Here is a 14706-nt window from a genome sequence, read left to right on the forward strand (position 1 = left end):
TGGTAGACATCAGGAAAGGAAATACATTTTCCTAATTTATTCATCGAGGCTTGACCAGGGCTGGAATGGTTCAGGAATGATTGCTTGTCTCTCATTCCTTCCCCGAGAGTATTATTGAGCAAGATTATGAACATTTCTCATGGTGTTGCACAACTGCCTGAGAAGGGTAAATTAATAATGTGAGACACACACACTGGTTTTGAAAGCCACAAAGGATGATAAAAGAATCTGAAGCATGGCATGTGTCACAAAAAGGCGTGGTGGCATGTGCTGCGAGGATCTGAAAAACAGCTGTCTGAAAGCCTCGAATCTACGTCACCACCTGACATGTCATAAGTCGAACACTGAGAGGCTGATTCTTTCCAAGTCATTAAAAGCACACATTCCACTATCAAAATGGACGCACGCATACAGCACCACCTGATGTGTCATAAGTCAGACACTGAGAGGCTGATTCTTTCCAAGTCATTAAAAGCACACACTCCTTCACTATCAAAATGGGCGCACGTATACATGCACACGTACCACGGAAAGGCTTAGAACCGCAAATTCCTCCTAGTCACCCGTGTAATAAATGTAAGTCATATAAAAGTAAATGGATACAATTGATGCAATTAGATACAATCTTGATGATACTTGATGTAGATATTTTCATAAATGTAGGCGCTCTATATGAAGAGACTGAGATTAACAAACATCTGTGACTGGTTTAGTTTACCAATTGATAGCTACTGTTTTACATCATCAGCAACAACTTTAAGGCCTTGTATGTAGCACACAAGCCTCCTGGAATCCTTGTAGCACCTTCTGTCCAGCTCCTATTAATCCTCAGGTAGGCAAGCAAGCAGCTCCATCTATTCTAGCGCATCTGAGTTCAGAGAGTCTGCTGCATACAACCCCACCTCTGTTTAAGTGCCAAGATTAAATTTAATTGAAATTTTCATTGCTCTCCTGTCAACACAAAGCAATACATCAGCATCAGACGAGAAATGTTCCTTGATGGAATGTAAAGAATGTAGAAAAGTTACACTTGAGGATTCCAGGATGAAAGCTGGTAAAGAGACGTATTGTATTATTTTTCTGTTTATTTGTTGAGTGTTTTTTTTTCTGAAATGCACAGCAAAAAAAACAGCTGTGCAGAAATGTGCTATTATACTAAGCCACAATGTTAACAGTTGGGTGAAGATGTTGGCTGTGAGTGATTAGGCTGGCAAGCCACATTCACTTGTAAGAAAGTGGGTCTGGAGAGCATGCCATTCACCGCGGCTGCGTCGGTTCAAAACGAACCGTCCAATCGAATTCATTAATGTGTTGTGAACGTACCCTTTGTGCGCAACGTCACTCTTTGGTGACAGAAGGCCATCCTTATTCAAAATGGTACGTGGCAGACATGGAGGCACGTTTGTTAACATCTTTTGGCATCAAATCAGTTTTAAATACCGTAATTTTCGGACTATAAGTCGCGGTTTTTTTCATAGTTTGGGTGGGGGGGCGACTTATACTCAGGAGCGACTTATATGTGTTTTTTTTTTTTCAAAAAATTTCAAAAAAAAATTTTCAAAAAAAAAAAAATGAAACCGCGATAAACGAACCGCAATGTAGCAAGGGATTACTGTAATTTGAATTTCAAGTGACGACAGCAGCGCGAAACCATCTGCGTCACTCCAATTCATTAAATCCATCAATCGTCCTTTGTCAACAATGCGTGCGCGCCGCTGACGGCTTTTGCACTTAAAAATATTCCACAGGCCCATATAACGATATATAAATTATATATCAAATAACTATTATATAAGCAATAATGTTATCAAACCATCTGTGCACTCTAAATCATTAAATCCATCGATCAAATTCCTCGTCCTTTGTCAACATCGCCGCGCGTGCGCCCTGACGCCAGCCTCGTCGTTATTCCACAGATCTACTATATATAGATAATATATATTGTAGCGTTAACAAAGTTCAAGGAAAGACGTGGGTTTGGTAAACGGCTCTTTATTTAACAAAACAAACTTACAGGCGTGTGGCGGCGTGGACGTCCAGCCACGAAAGGGGACGAGAGCTCCATACGATAGGACCGGGCGTGCGTAGAAGCCATGACCGAGATCCATGCACCGTCCTCGGACAGCCACCCGGCTGAGCGCCGGCCCTCGACTTCCATCCACGGAGCTGAAAGGCAGCTCGGTAGAGTAGGACCGGGCGTGCGTAAAAGCATTGTCCGAGCACCATCCACCGTCCCTGGACAGCCACCCGGCCGAGCGCCGGCGCCCGACTTCAATCCACGAAAGTGAAAGAAAGCTGGACGAGTGACGCGCGACGTCGCGCTGCTGACGTCAGCAGCGCGACGCGACGTCGCGGTCGCGCGTCAGCAGCGCGACGGTTGTTTACATAAAGGACAAAGATCGACTCGTCCAGCTTTCTTTCACTTTCGTGGATTGAAGTCGGGCGCCGGCGCTCGGCCGGGTGGCTGTCCAGGGACGGTGGATGGTGCTCGGACAATGCTTTTACGCACGCCCGGTCCTACTCTACCGAGCTGCCTTTCAGCTCCGTGGATGGAAGTCGAGGGCCGGCGCTCAGCCGGGTGGCTGTCCGAGGACGGTGCATGGATCTCGGTCATGGCTTCTACGCACGCCCGGTCCTATCGTATGGAGCTCTCGTCCCCTTTCGTGGCTGGACGTCCACGCCGCCACACGCCTGTAAGTTTGTTTTGTTAAATAAAGAGCCGTTTACCAAACCCACGTCTTTCCTTGAACTTTGTTAACGCTACAATATATATTATCTATATATAGTAGATCTGTGGAATAACGACGAGGCTGACGTCAGGGCGCACGCGCGGCGATGTTGACAAAGGACGAGGAATTTGATCGATGGATTTAATGATTTAGAGTGCACAGATGGTTTGATAACATTATTGCTTATATAATAGTTATTTGATATATAATTTATATATCGTTATATGGGCCTGTGGAATATTTTTAAGTGCAAGAGCCGTCAGCGGCGCGCACGCATTGTTGACAAAGGACGATTGATGGATTTAATGAATTGGAGTGACGCAGATGGTTTTATTAACGTGTTATTTATGTAATAGTTTTTTGAATAACTCTGAATTTTACGTCAGGGCCGTTCTCAGCTCTTAGTTTGTGTTTATGTCACGTTAGCATAGCTATCGTTTAGCCTGTTGTTGCTCGTTCATGACTGTTCTTGGTGTTGGATTTTGTCGAATAAATTGCCCCCCAAAATGCGACTTATACTCCGGAGCGACTTATATATGTTTTTTTTCACTTTTTTGGGCATTTTATGGCTGGTGCGACTTATACTCCGGTGCGACTTATAGTCCGAAAATTACGGTAACTACTTTTAAATAACTTTTAACACAGTCATGAAAACCCCAGCAGCGGACAGCACTGGAAGCATATATTTCAAAAGACGACAATTTTTTTTTCCAATGTCACATCCACTGAATGATTGTTTCATTTCGCTGTCGATTAGCTCAGGTTTGCCCCCCCTCGAAAATGCGTTTAACAAGAGACTACCCACCAGACTCAATTGCTTAGTCAGGATTTTTGTGGCTTTTTTTTTTTGCTGCATTTAGGCCAACATTTTATGGTCATAACATAAGTAAGAAATGGACATCTTTTGGGTTTAATACTATACTGCAGCCTCTGTCTCTATCTCACACACACGTTTTGCAAGTACTAAAGTGTACAGTATTTTCTGCACTATAAGGCGCACTGCATTATAAGGCGCACCTTCATTGAATTTTTGATTTTAGAAATTATTTCATATGTAGGGCGCACCGGATTAAAAAGCGCATAGAATATAGGATACTGCATCAAACTGATGTTGACTAGGGTTGCGTTCTGCATCCACGAGATGGAGCTATGCTAAAGGGAATCTCAACCCAGTCAACGAGGTAAAAAAAAAGAAAAAGTCCAACTCCCATTCCGTATGAAAGTGATACGGTTTGGCTTCTTACTTGGTCCAGCAACCCCACTCATTTTTGATGGTCATAGACTTTCTCTAGTTTAAAAGAAAAACGCGAGTGCGTGCGTTGATGTGTAATGCGTTGATTAGCTTGTTAGCTTTGGTGCCGGGCTTGCGTATCCGGAGCCAAACTTGCTGCGGTTCACTGTGATTGCCTCCCGATAGGCTTACCTGTATGTCAATCAAGCAATGGGATGAAAGTGATAGGGTTTGGTTTCTTACTTGTTCCAGCAACCCCACTCATTTTTGATGGTCATAAACTTTCTTGAGTTTAAAAGAAAAAAGCGAATGCGTACGTTGATTAGCATGTTAGCTTTGGTGCCGGGCTTGTGTAAGCGCAGCCAGACTGCTGCGGTGGGGGGGTTGCGCTTTACTGTGACTGCCTTTCGATAGGCTTACATCAGTGGTTCCCAAACTTTTGCAGGCTGGCGCCCCCTTTGGCTTCCCAGTGAATTCCTAGCGCCCCCCCCCCCCCCCAAGGACCGGCATTTATATAAATAAATAATACATTTATATAAATAAATAAATAATACATTTATAATATCATTACCATTACGTTGAATTAGTCGGAGCACTGAGTTTGTTTCTCAGAAACGAGCCGGTCCCATCTAGACGTAATCGGGGACAATGACACCCGAAGTGATTTAAGGTTTGTCTTTTATTGCAGGATGCTTGGTCTCCATGTGTTGAAGCAGTTTTGAATGCTTCACTGCCTGGTTAGTTAGCCTGTCGCCACATATTGGCTTTGCGGGCTCGACTGGGGAAACATGTCACGTGACCGGGACGAGTGTCTTGACCTGAATTAATTGACCGTCGATAAAAACAAATGTCTGTGCGGCTTGGCGGCCCGGTACCAAGTGACCCACGGACCGGTACCGGTCCGCGGCCCGGTGGTTGGGGACCACTGCCCTAACCAGCTCAACACAACACAACACGGCGCGTTCTGGCGAGTCCCCAATTTCATGTTGACTTGAACTCAAGATGATGTTGACCGCCAGAATGCGGTTTTTATTATAAGATAAAATTCTGAACATTACAAGCTTGAAATTACAAACCTGAGCTTTTGCTTTTGTAGTCTATGCTGTCGGATCTGACTGGGCCAGAGCGGCGTGTTGTGTACAAATCGACTGCCGCCCCCCTACCGCCCCCCAACCGCCCCTTTCTTCCTCACCGCCCCCCCAGATCTTTCCACCGCCCCCAGGGGGGCGGTACCGCCCACTTTGGGAACCACTGGCTTACATGTATGTCAATCACGCGATGGGACGGATTCTAGTCAATAGAAAAAAAAAAGTTTTTTTTTTAATGTCATGCGATCGACCAGTAGTAGCTTACTTCAGTGACGCCCCTGACCACGGTTGCCGTACTGCTGAATGTGACCTTGTAATTTACTAGTTGTACTGAAACGGACTGAAACATTTTGGCGGAGCGCTGTGTACAACCAGTATGGATCAACAAATTCATCAATTGATCCATATATAAGGCGCTCTGCATTATAAGGCGCACTGTGGATTTTTGAGTAAATTTTAAGTTTTCAAGTACGCCCTAATATAGCAAAACGTACTTCATCAATAAATCAGTTCAACTAAGCATCATGTGATTTGAATGCGATTGGTTACTTCTGAGCACAGCAACATCCCACTTAAGGGATTTACACTTTTTGTTCTATCTTTACCTTCCTATAATTCAATTGAGTTGTGGAGGTTATAGCTCGCATTAATAGTGGAAAAGTGTTTTGAAATTGTCTCAGTTTTATTTTTTGTATTATCTGGCATTTGAACAGGGTTGTGTAGACTTTCTTATATCCATTTTACCGTTCTCTTGGTGGGCCTATGATGTGCGAATTGGAAACTAATAGTATAAGAACACTTCTTTGGGCTTAATTCATCTAAAAATTTACCCCAAAAGATTGTATTTATTGGTTAAATCTTTCAGTATTCATTAAGTATGCACTCTAGTCATTATGACGCTGCCTCCCTAAGGCTGCATGCACCTTGTAGAAAGGTGAGACCCACCAGGTAAGAGATGTCTCCGCAGGCGAAGTTGAGACATAATTGTCACGTCTCGTCCCCAGCCGTTCCACTATGTGTTTGTTGTCATGGTTTCTGTCTGTGTGCTCGCCCCTCCCCTCCTGTGTGCCCATGATTAGTTTGATTATTCTCACCTGCCTCTTGATACCTGTCGTGTATATAAGTCCTGTCTGCCCCTCACGCCCCGTCGGATCATTGTGTTGTTGTTGTCTTGATGTCTTTTTGGTTCTTGTTGTCGTTTAATGTTTTCACGTCCTTTGTTTCACGTCCCTGTCGGTTAGTCCTCTTGTTGTTTTGTTAAGTCATGTCAGTTTGCCGAGTCTGTTAGTTTGTTTTGCTGAATAAACCCTGGTCTAAGCTGCACTTGGTCGCCCTGCTCCATCCGTTCCGTGACAATAATTCCATCACTGTCCTTTACTTTAGACTTGTCATAAATTAAAATATGCCATCAAAGAGTACGAGGGGTCCTTTACTACAGACTTTTGTTTGGGCTTCATAATATACAAAAAACATTATGACATGAATTTTTCATCAAATCATTGGGGAGAGTTTTCAACAGAAAAAAAATGCTAAAGTGTGAATTTATGAAGAGTGAATCTCAACTAAGCAGGGGATTACTGTACTTAAATGTATTAGAGAGGATCTTATTTAGAATGTATTTTGTAATATTTTTCAAATTTTGTAATATTTTTCAAATTTCTCCCCACTGACAGATATATAAACCGTGCACTTGGTGGGACCAGAAAAACCTCAACCAATCATTGTCGGCGTGAATAATGGCAACATTGATCAGTTAACTTGTCAGTCAATCTGCTTTCCCGGTTTTATTTCCTTGTTGATATCCATGCTCGCTTATGTCCCTGCTCCAAGTACCCCGCAACACATGAAACAGGATCGAACTGATCCTATAACCGAATCCGAGCTGATACAAATACAGAATATCGGATTGGGACATCCCGAGTAAAAATGACAAAATACCAACTCGCGATAAATCACTACAACAAAAACAAGAAACTCAAAGCACACATTGGTATTTTCTATTGGGTCTTTTTCCCTTGCCTACTCAACTTGGTTTTTGGTACAATAACAATTAAAAAATATCCGTCAGTATTATATTTTTTCTTTTTTCAAAAACACTGAAACATGGCCAACCATATATATGTATGTATGTGTTTTTATGTATACATATTAATATATAGTGTAAGGGATATATGTCATTGCATGAGATTTCTGCTTACCCAGAATTCTTAGCTGAGTGACAGCACCATGTAGACCAAAGAACATCCAGAGTGGGCGTGAGTTGTCCACACAGACTTGCATGCCGACATTGGTGCCATTGTGGCTTAAGATGACCTCTCCCTCTTGGTTGACCAAGAAGCCTAGGATGTCACTGCTCTGTAGAGGGGTGGGCACACGACACACTGCCCAGAACTCCTTTCTGTCGACTAGAGCCTCTGGATTATATGGCAGATCACTGGGGCGCAGCACAGCTGGGTCACATGATGTCACACCATAGGACAGGGAGCCTGAGCGGGCTGGACTGGACTTGGTGACTTTGATGTACACACACTCTCCGATATGGAGGGGGCGGTTGGTGAAAACTAAAGTGCGCTCCTCCCGTGAATGCTCTGATCTTGCCACAGTCTGTTCATCAAGAGTCTTAATATGGGCGCCACGCAACTGGTGGAAGTGGAGATCACTCTCCAGGGCAGACGGCAGCAAAGATGATTGCTGTGAGTTGAGGGAGTTCTGGGGGATGGGACAGGTTGAGGAGGCTGACGCCAGGTGGAGCGTGTGATGGTGTGAGTGGGAGCTGCCTCCGTCCTCCTGCTGAAGGTTGAGGTCGCACAGGCTGACGGATAGACGGGAGTCGTCAGCCTCACGGCGGAGAGAGGAGGAGCGCACTGTTGTGAAAGAGCGTGGGCGCAGGCAGTCAGGGGGAACAATCTCACTGTCTGAAAAGAGATGTGAAAAAGCAATTCAGTGCTGTAATATTTTTGTTTGGCAATTCAGTTTGTGGTTAGTTAATGCAAGATGATAATAAGAGTGCAACAACACCACTGTCAGAAGTAGTTTAGTTTAAATTTGTAATCAGAGGTAGCCCTTTCTCTTGCCCAAGGTCATCTGAGAGACAAACTCAACAGCAACCCCAAGAAAAGTACATTAAAAGGGTATGTCAAAAAACAAAACATCCAAACCCATGTGTGAAGAGAAAATGGATAGATGGAGGGCACGTTAAAACATCTCAGCTTTAGTAGTGCTGAATCATACAACTTTCTGCAGTTGAATTAAATTATAGAACACGTATCCATACCTTTGTGTGAGTAAGTACACATGCTTGTGCTAGTACAAAATACAGTCTAACATATATTGTATGGTGTGGCCAAAAACATAGGCACACACACACACACGCACACACACACACACGGCCACTACTCAAGCAGAGATAAAGTTGCTCATCCTAGAACATGACATGATTGCTCAAAATAACAACTCTGTACATATGTGCCCTCCTTTACTTCCTTCCCTGTGGTGGAGTTAAAATTAGCCCAGTAAACCGAACAAGAAAACTAGGCAAAACTAATGTGCAAGAAGGGGTGACCTCTTCTTCCCTCCTAAGCAGAAGGTTAGGTAGATAAGGAGAGATCCTCTTTTGAACGCAACTGAGGTAAGAAAAGAGGGCAGGAGGCCTATGTCTGTCTCTGGAGAGCCTCTCAGTCCTGGTGGAGTCTGGGTGCCTCTATCTGACTCCAGATAAAGCTCTTGGCTTCAATTACCAGGGTTGTGGGGCAGGCCACTCGCCTGTAAACAGCTGCTGGGAATACACACCAGCCCAATAATCCTACAATGGAATGGGACATTGTTGTTCTAAAGTACTTGAGTTTAATATGCTAAAGGTGAGTTCAGTTAGTTATGTGATATTTATTGATTGGAAATCTCTTAGCTGGAAAACATGTGGCAATAGATTAAAGAGTGGGTCGCACGGCCGGATTATCGACCCCAATTTAGCCTCAACAATTGTAGGTTGGCTATGATTCTAGTAATGGCTACAAAGATAATCTTAGCAGATATTCATGCCATGCGTGGCGTCGTTAGACTGATCTCGGTTGCTCGAAAGGACACCCGACCTCAAATTGGGGATGTTCAACATGTTGATTTTTTGGATTGATAGTGTGTGGTGTCACCCAAGGGGAAACGGGCAAGCAGCCGGTTGACAGTGGCGTGCAGCCAATCAGAAAGCAAGGTGACGAGGCGGCGCAGAGGCGCGGTGGAGAATCAAATATCAAAACAATCATTGCGCAACAGAGACTCCGTGCTCCTTTAATGCCTTTTCTTTTTGACAAAACTGTCGCTTCTTTGTCCACTGTTATTACTTTGTTTATTCTGAAATCACATTTAATCTTGGTTTTGCGAGAATTTTCATTCGACGTGAGAATATCTATGAATGAAATCCTTTTGTGTGTGATGTATTGCGCTTTCCGTGTGGCTGCACATCACAAATGGTACATTCAAAACTGTTATACCCATGATTTTCTTCTCAGCACATCCACCTCACACTTGGGTTGGCATCCTGTATGGATTTGGCATTTTTTCCCGTGTGTTTCCTCCAAGTGCCCTGGCTTCCTCTCACTTTTAACATGCATGCTAGGACAATTAAAGACTAACTGTCCGAGTCATCTGTCTTATGGCTGGGTGGTACATCGGTATTACGAGTTATACCAATATATTCCAGAAAGAGATACGTATTTGGGACAATCCCGCTATACCGATATATATACCGTATTTTCTGGACTATAAATCGCTCCGGAGTACAAATCGCACCAGCCATAAAATGCATAATGAAGAAGAAAAAAACATATAAGTCGCACCGGAGTACAAGTTGCATTTTTGGGGGAAGTTTATTTGACAAAATCCAACACCAAGAACACACATGAATAGGCAACAACGATGGCTAAACGATACGGTATGCTAACGTTACATAAACACAAACGAGGAACTGAGAACGTGCCTGATGTAACATATTAAGAGTTATTCAAATAACTATAACATAAATAACAATTTTATCGAACCATCCGTGTCACTCCAAATCATTAAATCCATCGAAATCTTCGTCCTCCGTGTCACTTATAAACAACGCCGCTGCTGACTACGGAAGTACATGCGGCGCTGAGGTCAGACTCATTGTCAGTTGCGGTTCCAATTATTCCACAGGCATAGTGCGCCCTCATGCGGTTTAAAGTGAAAATAACGAAGTAAAGTGATCAACTATACTAGTAAGTAAGTAATGTGTTAATGATCAAGTAATAATGTGACTGATTATAAGTCGCACCCCTAACCAAACTATGAAAAAAAACTGCGACTTATAGTCCGGAAAATACGGTATTATATTTAGGTGCTGCCTTTGTTATATTTGCTCTTCTCTGTGCCTGACAGGTACTGCACAGGGCACTATTTCCTTTCATCCTCTTTGGCTCAACCCCACCCCTTGCGTGTTTTACATAGGCTTCTCCGACGCACAACGCAACTCAAGATACTTTTCAAAATAAAATGGCGGCTACGATGCTGGGTGATAGAGAGAAAGAGCTAGTTCAAAAGGAAAAAAAAAATAGCTCTCTAATTTTGAGGTATTTTGGATTTCAGATTGTAGATGAAGAGCAACAAAATGTTATTTGCAAAACATACCACAAGCAAATTATTTCAAAAGGCAGAAGCACTTTGAACCTCTTCCACCATCTGCAGCATAACCAACAACTGCTGTATGAATCTGCGTGGTGTTTATGGCCAACTTTGACTACTTCAGTATTGCCTGTCTTTTAGTTTTTTATTTGTTTATAAATGACCTTTTTATTTAAAACACATGTAGCCCCTTTAAATTTGTCACGGGTTATTTATTGTATTTTCACATGTATTTTTGTTCAATGCATTCATTATTATATCTGTTTTCATTTCATAGTAGGTCTGTTTCCAGCCAGGGTCAATCTGTTTTATTTACAGTTTTGGTATTTGCACAGCTCTTTATTTAAATCAGTTTTCATTAATTACCACAAAGCTGTAGGCCCATGTTTTCCTGCCAAAGTAAGCTTGTTTTAGTTTACATTTGTTATTTTTAAAATGTAAGCTATTTGTATCATAGATTTAATAAATGGTTACATACTATTATACTTCGCTTCATATTTCTTTTATTTGTTCAGCTGTGCTCTGTTGAGCAGAAAGTGGAACATGTGGTGTCATGTTTAAACAGAACATGTTTTGTTTAAAATACCGATATATATCGTAAATCGCCATTCGTCCTAAATATACCGGGATATCAGTTTTGGTCCATATAGCCCAGCCCTAATCTGTCTAAATTGTTGTAACTATACATTATTAAATTATAATACTGCATGCTGTATTTTTGTGGACCCTCTTAAACTGTATTTGCTTGAAATGGATGAATCTGTGTGTTACTTTTGTTCTTTTGTGGCTTCACCAGCTGCTGCCCATCAATGGTGGTGCACCTGCGCTTTTAGCACAATCCCCACACACAATCCCTTTGCCCTATTGGCCCGTGGCCCCTTTAAAAACAGCCAATCACGGAGTTCCACTTGGTATTCAAGCCAAAATCGTGCAACTTGTCAATACCATGACAGTGTGTGTATGTGTACGTTCTGTAACACGTGATCCAAGAGAGGATGGATTTGCGGTGCAAACGGTACGCTCACCCGATTCATATGGACCGAACGAAACTGGATTATTGATCAATACAATTTTTTTCAAAAAAACTTTTATTAGAATAGGAATTACAACCTATTTGGCTTGTGATTCTCCCGTCTCCCCGGACGGCGCCTTTTTGATTGTAAGAATAAACCACCTGGCAGGCTAATCCATTCCAAGCACAACACATTGACGATACAAAGGCCGAGGTTGCTGGAGGAGAAATGCAGCATGTCTATTTTGGCTCAAACAGACATTGGCTCACACAGTAAATGTTTTTGATTAGGGAATGGCAAGCTAATGCCGTACATGGTTAAGTGCGGGGAGGGACGTTGGCTTAGTAGATCTGTTCGCCAGGGTAGATGAAAGATGCCAAGAGTGTGAGCCAGTGTTGGAGCTGGGATTTACTCAGACACGCGCGCACGCACACAGGCGCACATGCTCAATGGGTTTATCTTTATCCAAAGTCTCATGGGAGGGTATTATCTGATGTCAGCAAAGGTGAAGACAGAGATGGAGAAAATAAAATGAAACAGGAGATATTCAGAGGTTTTAAAAAAAGAGAGGTCAGGTTATACAACAATAGAGAGCAAATAGAGGAAATGGCCCAAATGGGCAAAATAAATCAGAATGTTTTGGGCCCTCAGAAGTATATATTTGGAAAGGCAGCACAAATACATGTTAAAGAAAGTAACATTTAGTCCCTTTAACCGGCTAGGCATTAAGGTCACGTACAATGACCCACTAATGCATGAGCGAAGTCGAATCAAAATGACAGAGGAGGAGGGGTTGTCAAATAGAGGGATGTATTCAGAGGGGAATTTGTCCTAGATGCTTTGCGATGTTCTTTTATTCTTGGCAAAGGACAAGTGCACATTCTCTCATCAGGCCACAAGGCTTTAAACTGTATTTTGAACATCAGGCTTCTAACACGTGGCCGTAACAAAGAGGGAAAAATGCTATGTCCCTTTTGTCATCATCGGAATTCAGCATGGTCATTCTTTCTTGTCAATGCAATGCCAGGACCTTAGAGATAATAACCTCAGTCATGAGCCCAAACTTTTATTTTGTTTGTACGCACGACACACAAACAAGCAAAAGCTAATGCTTTTTTTCAGGTTGAGTGCAACTATTAGTCCTGACATTTAAATAATTATCGATACCAAGAACCGTTAACTAATAATGTCATTATATGTTGTAATAGAATAAAAACATGCTTTGAATCATTCTTTAACATTGACTCCAACACTTTTTAGAGGAACAACTTGTCATTCCTGACATTTTGGCATCTAACAGCATGAATTAACAGCCACACATTTCACTTAAATGTAGCATGTACAACGTAACAAGGCATTTCAATTAGGTGGGATCAGTCTACACCAGGGGTGCGCAATACTTTGATCGCGATCGACCGGTCGATCGCCAAGCTACTATTGGTCGATCGCGTGATATTAAAATGTTTTTTTTTTTTCCGCACTTGACGCGTGTACAAACAACGGCGCTAAAAACACAACACAAACACGCTAGCTCGCGAGTTCCCTCCAATTGTCAGAACCCTGTTTTTTCTCTTAAACTTAAGAAAGGGTATAAAAATGAGTGGGGCAGCTGGCCATAGTAAGAAGTATCACTTTCATAGGGAATGGGAGTAGGACTTTTTTTTCACGATGACATATATATACTATAATATCTATGTATCTTTGTGACTTGGTCATTTCAAAAGTAGCTCGCGAGCTGAAAAAGTTTGGGCACCTCTGGTCTCCACGATTAGGTGAGGAAATGCCATAAGAAATAGACAAAAAAAAAACAGGGCCTCTACAGATTCCCAATTTTGACAAAGAACTTCCCTTTTCTATGCAAGCAAGTTGACCCAGAAGTACTTGGAGAAGTTGTTCGAAGGTTATTCCTGACAAAGCCTTTACAAAAGGAAAGGCAATATTCCCATATTCCTTAACAGCGAGTATATTAAAATCCACCAATGAAGATTACCATAGTTTTGCGCCACAGACCTCTACTAATACTAGTAGTCATCTAATGAGTGTTCATCATCCATTTCGTAAAGCATAACTTGCAGTAGTGTAATACAGGAGCTTTTTTTTCAATCAGAGTACATGTACAGTATTAACACCGATATCGATACTGGTATAAATGCATCCCTTCTCATCATGAGCATAGATTAGTACCTTTGAGTAACCCGATTCAAACAGTTACTTTCGCCAAGTTAAACATCAATGTCAGTCAAGTGTATGCAATATCCAAATGATCATTCATTGCCTGACAGTTTCTCCCAGATGTCTCTCAGAGCTGATGATGCTGGTGAGCTAGTGATGCCAGGACATTTATTACGAGTTGAGCCAATGAATTTCAGACAGCATAGTTGAAAAAGGACATTGCACAATCAATGATTAAAATTACAAGACCAGATGTTAGTTCAGGTTCAAGCACTATATCATGATTAAAATCACATCATACTTGATTTTTTTTTCCCTTTCTGTGACCGCATTAGATTCTGAAATTTGTTAGGTTTATGGACTTCTACTGCTTCATTAGTCAGACATTCAGATGAATGATTGTTACAGTCTGTGTGCGGCCTTGGCAAAAAATGGGGTAGGGAAAGTGAATCAAATTATCCCAGCAATCAAGACTGTGTTCTGGTGTTCCTTCAGTCTCATTAATGTTCAGCTCTTTAACCACATTCGTCTGACTGATATAGGCTGCAGAATACATTTATATACAGGCCAGAAGCACACCAAATGGTCCTCAGTGCCTACACTCTTGATATTATTCTTGAACAATTGACCATCTAAATATGCCTCCTGCATTTTCATTCTGCGATATATCTTCAATATATGATGGTGCATTACAGGGTTCTTTCACATTTGGAAACTTTTAAATGTACACCATCGTTCTGCACCCTAATCCTTATTTTTTTATGATTATTACTATCTTTATTCTTTATACTTTATCACATTTTAAAAATCAAGAGAAGCCAATCATGATTTAAATT

At 42.0% G+C, this 14706-nt stretch overlaps 1 protein-coding gene and 1 long non-coding RNA gene across 4 annotated transcripts in view; one reads left to right on the plus strand and one right to left on the minus strand.

Annotated features, from left to right (window-relative positions):
• The window catches only part of neurl1aa (neuralized E3 ubiquitin protein ligase 1Aa), a 35376-nt gene that overhangs the window by 3693 nt on the left and 16977 nt on the right, over window positions 1-14706 (minus strand). For both annotated transcript variants that reach the window (XM_037254667.1, XM_037254676.1), the window contains exon 4: window positions 7247-7963. In XM_037254667.1, coding sequence (XP_037110562.1) covers window positions 7247-7963 — 717 coding nt within the window. The remainder of the gene's footprint in view (window positions 1-7246; window positions 7964-14706) is intronic.
• On the plus strand, window positions 8445-10254 carry LOC119124933. Of its 2 annotated transcripts, XR_005098370.1 has the most exons (3): window positions 8445-8676; window positions 8789-8905; window positions 10221-10254. It is a non-coding gene; the product is annotated as an uncharacterized LOC119124933 (long non-coding RNA). The 2 variants fall into 2 exon arrangements; XR_005098368.1 differs by lacking the exon at window positions 10221-10254 and having other exon boundaries at window positions 8452-8676; window positions 8789-9887.

The sequence above is a fragment of the Syngnathus acus genome, chromosome 1, assembly GCF_901709675.1.
Source record: "Syngnathus acus chromosome 1, fSynAcu1.2, whole genome shotgun sequence".
In the NCBI taxonomy this organism is placed as follows: Eukaryota; Metazoa; Chordata; class Actinopteri; order Syngnathiformes; family Syngnathidae; genus Syngnathus; species Syngnathus acus.